This window comes from Abramis brama, assembly GCF_963993115.1.
Source record: "Abramis brama genome assembly, chromosome: 16".
NCBI classification, from domain to species: domain Eukaryota; kingdom Metazoa; phylum Chordata; class Actinopteri; order Cypriniformes; family Leuciscidae; genus Abramis; species Abramis brama.
Window position 1 is genome coordinate 3,810,510 of NC_139978.1, and position 12,568 is coordinate 3,823,077.

Genomic DNA, 12,568 nt, shown 5'->3' on the forward strand with positions numbered 1-12,568 from the left:
AGATTTGACATAAATAGCAACCCCACCACCCTTCCTTGGTCTGTCAGCACGAAACACGTTATAACCACCCATTCCAATATCCATATCAGTGATTGATTTTGTCAACCAGGTTTCAGATAGCACAACAATATCTGCATCTGTTAAATTCACCCAAATTCTAAGCAGATCCATTTTGGGTAACAAACTGCGAACATTAAGGTGAATTACACTCAAACCAGACATGGATTTCACATCAGATGGCAATGGAATACACTGCAACTCAGGGCCTGGATTTGGCCCTATTGGCCAGCCGCCCCTGGTTGGGGGACTTGTTTTTGTGGGCTTTTTTGCTTTATTTGGTAATATTTCGAATTAACAATATTAAAATAGTTGGCACTCAAAAAACGATGAGTGGCGTGCACTGGCACCCCTAGCATTTGCTTATTCTGCATATGCAGCGGGCCGGCCCTGAGACAGATGAACTTACCTTTAAAGGTTGTATCAGTGATTTCAGGCCCAAAAAAAAAAATTATCAAAAAATTATCAAAAATTAACCAATTGTTTTTGTGTGCAGATCTCAGAGCCTAGGCTGCCTACAGAGACACGTTTTTTTGACAGCATGCTTATGGGGCGGGCAGCTAGCGGATCGTTGGGAAAGATTAGATGAATGTGATCATTTTTTGGGGGGACCTGAAATCACTAGGGCTGTAGTCAAGACCACCTTTGTCGAGTCCAAGACAAGTCCAAGACCAGGACTAGTCGAGTCCAAGTCAAGACCGAGTCCAAAGAGGTTCGAGTCCGAGTCAAGACCGAGTCCAAAAAGGTTCGAGTCCAGGTCAAGACCGAGTCCAGGACAGGGAAAAAAAAGTCTGCTAAAAAATATAGGCTAGCCTATAGAAATTAAATCATTATGTAATAATGAATAATTTTAATTTTATTTAAAATAACTGACTAATTCAAAGAACAACAAAAAAATTATAATTATACAGGCCTAAAGGAGCACTACACATTCGTTTCGATTGTCTGATCAGCCTTACATTCTGTTCCTGTCAATCATACACGCGATGTCAACCAATTAAACTGCATGAGGGAGAACCGAGACAACTCACAGACACACACACACAAGAGATGCGGATAAACCGCGGATCGGGCGGATGACGTGACGAAAAATAATATTTTAATTAAATTCGGGCGGGTGGCGGCTGAAGCAATCAAATGAAAAAAGTTAGCCAAAAAGCAAACCTGCAAGTTATGAGCTGGGTTATTTTGTTTTGATATTAGCTATGTTTTAAAACAGCCAGTCATTGCGCCTACCACTCGTGGAGGCAAAGAAAGAAAGGTAAGAAAAAAAGTCGGAAAACTTTGCCCATTAATTAGATGTGCAAGGCAAGCAGGCTAGTTTTCGGGGTGTTATGGACAATTAAAAATATGAATATTCACATTGCACTAGCGGTGGACTTTCAGCGAGTTTATTTAAACATTTATTTTTTAAAGAGCCGTTTGTGAGTCAAAAGAGCCGGCTCTTTCAGTGAGCTGAGTGAAACGAGCCGGCTCACGAAAAAGAGCCGAAATGCCCATAGTTATTAGGTGGCCAGTGTTTCACTTTCCCTCCAATAATATATTGTTTTAATATCGCGGCGACGTATGTGTGATTACTGGGAACATAATAAAGAAACCTGGACTCGGTCGAGACCAAAAGCCATATTTGGCAAGACCAGTGGCCGAGACCGAGACAAGTCCGAGTCCGAATACCAGCGAGTCCGAGACAAGTCCGAGACCATAGAAAAGCGGTCTCGAGTCCGGACTCGAGTCCAAGACCGGACTCGAGTAGCCTACTACAGCCCTAGAAATCACTGATACAACCTTTAAGAAGCTGAGTTGTTTTATTCTTTCCAGAGGAGTATTTATTTATTTATTTATTTATTTTGCAATCAACATTGCCATCAACAGTGTCTGCATCCGTCCGTCCCTTAGTTATAAAGCTTAGTTAAGCTTAGTTAAATTGCCGGTGTGCCCTTATTCTGTGCCTCCGCAGCGCGACTGTGCCTTTGTGATTTATTGTGCTGCGTTACATCATTTTCCGATACAAATGATAAAGTACTGTCAAAGATGATGCCTAACTATTTCTTTAGGATTTGACTTTATTATTTGGCAATGCTATATTAATTTACCAGAGTTTCCTCATGTAAACTCACCTGTGTTTAAGAGTGCATCGGGAGAGAGACGTTGAGAGCGCGCGGCTTTCTTAGTTAGTAAGCTGGTTTTTTTTCTTCTTAAAAGATAACTGTTTTTGCATGAATATTGATAATGTTCTTATCTGGCAACATTTAATTGAAGTCATCAGTTTGGTGGAGGAACATTGCTGGATAAAATGTAAATTGGAACTGTAGCCACACGCATGCATGTGTGTGTTAGCAAAGTGCTAACTAGACATTTCTTGTTTTCTTTAGCTGCCATGTGAGGAATAATATACCGAAGTGAGCCGAGGTGAAAGAAACGCAGCAACATATAAGACTTTTAAACAGCATAACATCTTTCACAGGTCATGTTTTATACAGGGCTTTATAGCTAGGCAAAACTTACTAAACAAAAATATATTTCCATATAATTATGGTGAATATATTAAATGATGTAAATATACTGAATAATATATGAAATAATATAATTTGTTAATATTATTCTGTTAATATAGAATTATTACATTTTTTATTACAATTATTGCATTACATAGAATAATAAATAAGGAATTGTCGCTTTTCATATATTGAAAAATATATTTACATATATAATTAGTTGAGTGTACCTAAAAACTATGAGGAAAACGATTGCCTTAAATATTTCAATTATGTTTTACTCACAGTTGTAAGTAGCTAATATAAAAATATACAAAAGAGTGTTGGGACAGTGAAAGACTGTGCATTTAATTGTATTTATTAAACTGCAAATAGGCTACTTTGTGCACATTTGAAACTTAATTGCACTTGTGGAAGTTGTACTCCATAGCTTAATGAATAGGAACCTTGCTGGTGCACTGAATGCCACTATTTTCAGTATCTTGAAACGCAGCCCAGAAAGTCTTGCAACCTCAGATTCAAAAGCCTAGTGCTTAATTGGCAACTCTCAATGTCCCTGTGAACTATATGTATAGAATTTGATTAATTCTGATTAATTCATCTTACAACAACATTGTATTTCATAACCTGGAATTTATTTCTGGTAACACTTACATGAAAGGACATGAAATCCCAGAATTGCAATTAGTTCTCATAAATCCAACTTTTTATTTCACACTGCAAATTTATATTACAATCTGACTTAATCTCACAATGCAACTTGATACATTACAGTGCAGCTATAGCTCACAGTTGCAAATCTGTTAATTTATGTTAGAATTTTAAAAAAGGTTTAAAAAAAAACAACAACTGCAAGATATAAAAATCACAATTAAATTTTTTGCTCTGAGGTGGAAATGTGCTTCCATGTCTCTGTGGCTCATGTCAGCAGGTTGTTATATCTGACACAGAGACACTGAAGATCCAGGATAAACCCGAAATCCAGCATAGATGGGTTCAGTGAATGTATCCATGAATGTGTATAAGTGTGTGAGTGTGTGTGTGTCAGAGACGCTGTAGAAGGACAGAGTGCCGGCCAACCAGTCCAGATACACTCCCACTCTGTTAGAGCGGGCTGAAGGGCCAGTTATCTCTGTGCTCTTATTATTGTACCAGACAGTGTAATTCATATCAGAACAGTACATAGCCCAGGACTTGACATTGAGTCCAAACCTACAGTCAGCCCCAATTTTCCTGCTGATTCCTTTATATGCCACTGCTACATTACCTGAGCCACTCCATTTAACCTCCCAGTAACAGCGTCCAGTCAGATTCTCTCGACACAGAACCTGCTCCCGTTGATCAAATCTCTCTGGATGATCAGGATATGGTTGATGCTCTTTCACATAGTTGACCTTTCTGTTCTCCTCTGACAAAAAGAGTTGAGTGTGTGATGTGTTTGGATCCAGTGTGAGATCACAGGCATCTGAACACAGAAAGAAAGATCAGAGGTACGTTTCCCAAAAGCAACAATGCTCTGAACCAGCAGAGTTCAACAGAACTTGCAAACCATTGTTGGCTAATGATGCTTTAGATAATGCACCCCAGAACAACTATGACATTAAATATGGGGAGGTGTGTGTTGGAGTGTGTATGAAAGGTCTTACATTTTCTCAGTCCTGGTGTGATTCTGAAATGTCCTCCATGGTCCAAACTATACAGAGACAAAACAAATAATTTGGTATGAGAGAAGATTATTCATTTGCAAATAAAATGACATCAAAATGATATTTTTGTGGCTTTTAATATAAGTATGTTAACTTTAAAGGGGCATACCCCTTTTTACAAGATATAATTTAAGTCTCAGGTGTCAACCCAGGTTGTGTTGTGAACTTTTGCAGCGCATTTCTGTGTTTGGTTGTGTTGTGAGTGTTTGGAGCACACGTGTTGTAAAACTGATGATGTTTTCTTAATTTGTGGGTGTTTTTTCTATTTGCATGTGTTTTCTTCAGTTGCAGCACGTTGAGCTCTCTCGGCCACCGTACATTTCTGAATGACAGCAAGAACGTGCTGTTTTCGTGCTTATGCATTTAAATGCAAATGAGCTTCTGCGTCCTTTAAATTCCAACAGAACATTAAACACTAACAGATCTCTCATGATGTCAGCAGAGGTTTAAACAACAAAATCATCATTACCAGCTTCACTTATTACTAATTAGATTTACTTTATTTCTCTCAGATGCCTTAAGAAGTTCTTATTGAGAATTAACTGAGGTTTAGATGTTAATGATTTATTGAAAATAATAAAGTTTGTACCATTACCCTTATGGTGATCAGTGTTTGCTTTAATTGGGCTCTCAACTCTTGGCTTTATAATATTTGTTTTTATTTAGCTGCTGTAACTGTGTGTTTATACGACACAATCATTTTGGCAAAAAAACAACAAAAAACAATAGAAATTATGGGGATGATCTGTTGGGTGTTTATTGATGATGTCATAATCATAATTAATTATACTGAGTCACAGATCTTATCCCAAGGTTAATCACTGATCAAAAGTGTGTTAGATAATTAAATGCATTTAAATATTGTGTTATAAACCCAGTGACACACTAACAAGAGATATTGTTGGAGTAATCAAGATGCTTTTAAACAAACAAAAAAACATTATGCACAAAACAATTCAAACTGCTATAATATTTAAACATAGTGATGGGACGTTGATACCGGAGCTCCGACGCAGTTTTCAAAGCACTATTGTATCACACACTGTACCGATCCTTGTATCGAAATGGCAATACAACAAGATTGATTACATTTGAAGCTTCGAATGTCATGCAGCATCGAAAGGTCGGGACAGCTGGTTTGAAAAACATTGCAGCTTCATGAGAATCGCGACCTCATCTGATGCATAAAAAGGGAAATAATTATGGAGGAGGAACTATTTAAATTATATAACACTAAACGTCCCTATAAAATAATTTATATATTTTTAAAACAGAACACCCAAAAATATTTTTTTCAATTACAATTACTATAGTTATGATCACATAGCCTACTTGTATGCTATATTTTATATTATTGATCAATATGTGAATCCGTTGACCAGGCTACACATGACACAAGTTGTGGTCTTATTGGCACAAATTAATTTAGATGAGATTAGATAGAACTGTATTAATCTCACTCTTGTATGTCACAGACTTCCGAAGCTTAGTTTGGTCACATGCTTTTTCTGCTCTGTGGTGATTTGTTAGATATGGTGGAGAAAACAAGTCTGACCACCAGATGTCACTAATGCGCATTGTGTTAAAAGCTTCCAGTAATTAAAGGTGCTATAAGCGATCTCGGTTGGCGTAACCTCTTGTTGATGTTTGAATTATTATCAAACAAAACGGAGGCTAGCTAGACCCTCCCTCCTCCTCATCCACGCACTAACCCCCCGAACCCCACATCATTTTTGTCGGTTATTGGCTGGAACAGTTTGTTATGTTTCGTGCTGCGGGTCGCTCTGTTTGTTGCTCAGTTTGTTTTTGCTGCAGTTTGTGGAGCCTGGGATGTCTGCAGAGACCGTGTTTTTTTACAGTGTGTTCAGGGGACAGGCAGCTAGCGGATAGTGAGGAGATGTTTGCGGTGTGTGAAAAAAAATGTTTTGGCCTAAAAAACCGCGTGAGATCGCTTATAGCACCTTTAACCTTTTTTGGCACAATTTGATGACAGCCTCGGTTTCCCATCACTATTTAAATGCACAGACATCAAGAATCAGTGTATGGATCTCCACAAAGGTGACATGCTTCATGCTGCAATGCATTCTGGGAGCAACCATTATAAATTATAAAATCTATTATAAAAGTTATCCATGGTTCCCAACATGGATTGCAGTTTAATGATGTTTAATAATGCAATATTTAAATGCGTTTGATATAACACACTTTTGATTAGAGTTAATTCTTGGGATGAGATCTGTGGCTTAGGATTTCATATGATGATTATGACATCAATAAACACCCAAAAGGTTATCCACAAAATTCTTCTTGGATTTTTTTTACCCATAAAAACAGTCTCGTTTAAACACAGAGTTACAGCAAAAAGTCAAGAGCCCAACTAAGGCCCTGTTTACACGAGAACGCTCGCGGGTGAAAACGTAAAAATATTTTATCAGATGTGCCTTTCGTTTAGACGGCGACGGCGTTTTCGGGGCTTAAAAACGCAAAAAAGTGAAACCACCCTCCAGAGTGGAAATCTTAAAAACGCTCCACCGTCGCGTTTCCGTCTAAATGGTAAAAACGCAAAAGTTTGCTAGACAGTGAAGGCACCGATCAGTGCTTCACATTGCCACCTAGCCGCCTGGAGTGCATACTACATTGAATTTCACACACTTTTGCGTCACCATATGCACGCAGATTTCCCCCCGATAACGCTCGTCTAAACGCAGAATAAAAAGTGATCACTTTTGCGTTTTCTCTTCAGATCGTTTCCGTGTAAACGTAGCCTGAAGCAAACACTGATCTCCATTATGGTGGCTGTAAAGTTATATTATTTCCAATAAATCATGAACATCTAACCCTCTGTTATATCTCAATAAGAACTTCTTTAGATGTCTGACAGAAATAAAATAAAATCTGGTTAGTAAAAAGTGAAGCTGGTAATGCTGTTTTTGTTGTTTAATCCTCTGCTGAGATCTTGATAGATCTGTAAGTGTTTCATGTTCTGTTGGGATTTAAAGTGTTTCTGTTGTCTGAGTTTTGTGGGTCACCATTGTGCTGAAGAGTAGAGCCTGTGCTTCAGTCCAGGAAAAGATCAAAATGCATTTATGTGATGTTGCATGCTGCTTTATTTAAAAAGCATGTAATTGAATTTCAGGGATTAAAATAATAATAATAATAATAATTATTATTATTATTATTATTATTTTATATATATATACATATACAAACACTTTATGCAGTGAAGTTTCAGACATGCACAAAGTATTTGCAGTATGTCTTTGTATTAATAACTTGCAACTTCGAGTAAAACATCCTTGAGAAATTTAAGGCAATATTTTTTTTTTGATGTACACTCAACTAATTACATTTTACAGTGTAAATATATTTTCCAATATATGAAAAGCGGCAATTCATGATGTTTTATTCAATATATTGTAATATAACACAATATATTATTGCAGATTTTTATCAGTATATTTACAGCATATATTAATCATTAAAGGAGTCATAACCTAGTATTACCTTGGATTCCCACACTCTATTATAGTCTTTCAGGCCCTTCTAAAAAAGAAAAGTTGAAAAAAAATAAACACAGAGCTCCTCTGACCCTTAATATATATATATTTTGAATATATTTTGTTCCGTAAGGGTGGCCTGTGCACTTATTTTGTCAACAACAAAAGAAGTCATAAAATAAGTGAATACAGCAGAAACGATGGCTTGGGAGACACAGGCAACAAAGGCTGTCTGTATTGCAAAAATTATTAAACTAATTTCCGACCACAATCATCACCGATTTGGCTGTTAACCAGGGTTTTTTTCTCAGAACTTGTAAATCTGTCTTTAACAACAAAACATTGCAATTAAATATCACAAGATGTGTTAGATAAATATTTCAAATTGTGATAGCTACACAGCAAAACCCCCAGTGTTAAATTAACAATGCCAATGTCACCCAGTGTTTATATAATCCAATGTGGGTTATATAAACACTGGCTCTGTTAATATAACACAAACCGTGTTTATTCAACACTGGAGGTTTCACTGTGTATTAACACTAGGCTCTCTCAAATCCTAATATGACTTATAAAATATGGGTATAGTAATTTGGCTTTTCTTCAATCTAATTTGGTATTAGATTAACAGCCCTTTAATTTTACACAGCTTTAAGTCCTTTAAGTTTATTATAAAATATATGTTCAATGTTTTTTCTTATGTGAGATTTGTGGATTCTGCTGTATTACAGCTAAAAAGGTACAAATTAATGGGAGAATAAACATTTCAAAAGCAATAACATAACAAAAGACCCCCCTTGGTAACCTCAATCACATTCATACACATTCAGTACATGTCATAACTGGTAAACATACTTGAGTATCTCCAGTTTATAGTTAGGATCCTTCTGTTTTTCAGAGAGCAGCTTGACTGATTCTCCTGGGTGATTGTAGCTCAGATCCAGCTCTCTCAGGTGTGAGGGGTTTGAACTGAGAGCTGAAGACACATAACCACAGCCTTCCTCTGTAACCATACAGCCAGACAACCTACAGAAACAAACACTGAGCAAAGTAAGGAAAACTACTCATGTCCATCTGTTATTATGTCTCCAAATCTACTAAGATTCCCTAATTACAACAATGTTAATAATTATCCATGTTTCAGAGTTTTGATCTTTATGTATAGTACATTGCTGTGGCAACAGTGCATTTATTTATTTCTAAAATTCAGAACATCTATGCTTGAATCCTTCAAAAATACTATTAGTGCTAAACTTTCTACCTACATTGTACAAAGTACTAAGCATCCAATATAGCAATGATCATATCTTGCACACCTCAGTATTTCCAGCTGACAGTTTGGACTCTTCAGTCCACCAGAGAGCAGCTTCACTCCTGAATCCTGTAGATCATTGTTACTCAGATCCAGCTCTCTCAGGACACAGTTTGAGGATTGTAAAGCTGATGACACAATTTTACAATCCTGAACAGTGAGATTATAGCCAGGAAAACTGAAACAGAGTAAAATACATGAGAATTAAACTTGTAACCTTTTTCTTCAACTGTATTTCAATAATATCAGCTTAGTTCTTGAAAAAGACATTTAAATGATATTATTATGACATGGATAAAGACATTAAGACTTGATTTTAATCTCACAGAGCTTTTTTGCAGTTAATTACAGCTGGTATCAGTCTTCTTCTACCCTCATCTGATGTGTTGTATTTCTTGAGGTCCAGCTCATCCAGCACCTCCTCTGACATCTGAAGCATGTAGGCAATTGTTGAGCAGTGAGACGGAGAGAGTTTCTTCTCTGAGTGTTTGTCTGATTTCACAAACTCCTGAATCTCTCTGGACAGAGTCTGATCTTTCACTTCCAGCAGACAAAAGAACAGATTGATGGATCTTTCAGTGGAGAGTCCATGTCCATCTTTGATCTTCTCTTTAATGAACTGTGTGGTTTTCCTGATGCTCTCTGAGCTGTTCTCTGTGTGTATCAGTAGATCCTGTAAGAGTCTCTGATTGGACTCCAGTGAGATGCCCAGCAGGAACCGCAGGAACAGATCCAGTTGTCCATTCTCACTCTCAAGGGCTTTATCTACTGCACCTCGATGCAGATTATGCATCACATCACAAAAGTGCAATGTGTCAAAATTCTTTATTAAATAATGATAAAACAAATAGAAAGCAGCAAGAAACTCCTGGATGCTCAGATGAATGAAGCTGTAGACTTTTCTCTGATGAATCACAGATTCCTCTTTAAAGATTTCAGTGCAAATCCCAGAATGCACTGAGGCATCAGTGACGTCTATGCCACTCTCTCTCAGGTCCTCCTCATAGAACATCACATTGCCCTTCATCAGCTGTTTGAAAGCCACTTCAGCAAGTTTCACAATCAATTCTCTGTTTGATTGCAGGAGTTTCTCTGGATCCCTCTCTTCATACTTCTGATTCCTCATGTTGATCTGAATCAGCAGGAAGTGGATGTACATTTCAGTCAGAGTTTGAGGGATTTCTGCACTCAGATCTTCTTTCAGAAGCTTCTGAAGCACAGTGGAGGAGATCCAGCAGAAGACTGGTATGTGGCACATGATGTGGAGGCTTCTTGCTCTTCTGATGTGCAAGATAATTCTTCTAGCTTGATGCTCGTCACCTATTCTCTTCCTGAAATATTCCTCCTTCTGAGGCTCATTGAATCCCTGAATCTCTGTCAGACGGTGGATGTATTTGGAGGGGATCTGATTGGCTGCTGCTGGTCTGGAGGTGATCCAAATGAGAGCAGAAGGAAGCATCTCTCCTTTCACAAGGTTTGACATCAACACACCCACTGATGAAGTCTCTGTCACATCAGAAACTTTCTGATTATCTGAAAACACCAGTGTCATTCTGCTTTCATCCAGACCATCAAAGATGAAGACAATTTTACACTCCTCATAAATCTTGAAGTCCAAGTCCAGATCTTGAAGTTCAGGGTGAAAGTCCAGCAGAAGTCTGTGAAGACTGTACTGATGATCTCCTATCAAGTTCAGCTCTCGAAATGGAAGTACAAACATGAAATCTACATCCTGATTGGCTTTTCCCTCTGCCCAGTCCAGAATGAACTTCTGCACAGAGACGGTTTTTCCAATTCCAGCAATGCCTTTAGTGAGAATTGTCTTGATTTGGTCTTTCTCCTCACATCCTGGTTCAGGTGAGGCTTTAAAGATGTCATTGCAGTAGATTGGAGTGTCTTGTGAGTGTTGTGTTCTGGCTGTTTTCTCCATCTGTAAAACCTCATGTTCTTCATTCACTCCTTCTCTCTCTCCCTCTATGACATAGAGCTGTGTGTAGATCCTGTTCAGGAGGGTTTCATTCTCTTTGAGTTTTTTTCCCTCTAATAATCTCTCATACTTGTTCTTCATGCTGGTTTTGTGCTGGTCTTTGACTCTCTGCAGGTCTGTCTGACAGTGGGATGTAGATGATGGAGCAGATATAATCAGCTCATGTTTCTCTCCCCTGCTGAAAATTAAAAGAAAAAAGCAACAAAAAGAAAATTTCAGCCATTACAATGACCCTTGGAGACCATTATAAATATTTTGTTACCAGATATGATTTTGGCACCTCTGTGCATTGCATGTTGCATACTCTGTTTAGTGGATTTCTTATATCATTATTTACACTACAGTAATTTAGCAAGTAAAAGTATATACTAACATAGAGTCAGATGACACTGGTCCATCACTAAAATTGAGCGGTGAACTCATGGATTTGTCACTCGTCACAGACACAGTGCTGGGTTGTGGAGACACTGATCTCTGTCTCTGCCTCTTGCTGATGCTGACAAAAGACAAATAAAACAGCATTTAAACCTCTCTGCTGTTTGTCAATATCATGTCTCAAGTTCAGGCCAATATCTATATCTTGAATTCACCCTTGATTTAAATGTATTAATTTAGAAGAAGCTTTTATCCAAATGATTTACAAACAAGGAATACAACTAAGAGATTAAGTGATATGAGAAGTGCGGTTATACAATTGTTCATAAAAGTAAAAAGTAAATTAAATGAATAAATAGTAAATGTATAGAGATTATAGGACGAATAGTTTGATGCATACAGAAATTCTGTAGGGAATTTCTTATATCATTATTTATTTGTGATGCACTACAGTAAATCTACAGTAAATTAACAAGTAAAAGTATATACTAACATAGAGTCAGAGGACACTGGTCCATCGCTAAAATTGGTCGGTGAACTCATGGATTTGTCACTCGTCACAGACACAGCGCTGGGTTGTGGAGAAACTGATCTCTGTCTCTGCCTCTTGCTGATGCTGACAAAAGACAAATAAAAAAACATTCAAACCTCTCTGCTGTTTGTCAATATCATGTCTTAAGTTCAGGCCGATGTCTTTATCTTGAATGCACCCTTGATTTAAATGTATTCATTTAGAAGAAGCTTCCCACATAGCAACATTCTGACGGCCCATATCCGGCCCACATTTGGTACATGTGGAATGATGATCTGGCCCACATGCAGCGTGTAATGACGGCCCTTGGGTGGCTCACTCCTGTTTGCCAGATCTGGGCCACAAGCAGGCCATAGCAATGCCACATGTCAGCCAAGAGCAGATAAATAAACCAGAACTGGACCTTATCTGAGCCGCAAAATCTGTGTATATTAAATATGGAGTCATCTCAGCCTTAATAAGCCTGTTAACAAGCAGAATCACTGAAGAAAAGAAGAGAACAGAAAAAATGACGAGCAAAAACACAAGAACTAAAAAGTACTTCCAGCCACAGACTTAGATGAAATCAACTGAAGATAAAAAGATATTAAATTTAAAAAATCTATTA

General features: G+C 37.6%; 1 protein-coding gene across 1 annotated transcript; it reads right to left on the bottom strand.

Moving 5' to 3' along the window:
* Positions 1-3,173: 3,173 nt before the first annotated feature.
* LOC311066180 (protein NLRC3-like) lies at positions 3,174-12,039 on the bottom strand. The gene is made up of 7 exons (XM_084087211.1): positions 11,923-12,039; positions 11,428-11,550; positions 9,394-11,232; positions 9,072-9,245; positions 8,611-8,781; positions 4,199-4,245; positions 3,174-4,017 (listed from the first exon to the last, which is right to left on the bottom strand). The coding sequence occupies exons 1-7, from the start codon at positions 11,970-11,972 to the stop codon at positions 3,488-3,490; spliced, it is 2,934 nt and encodes a 977-aa protein (XP_083943337.1). The 5' UTR covers positions 11,973-12,039; the 3' UTR covers positions 3,174-3,487.
* Positions 12,040-12,568: the final 529 nt, after the last annotated feature.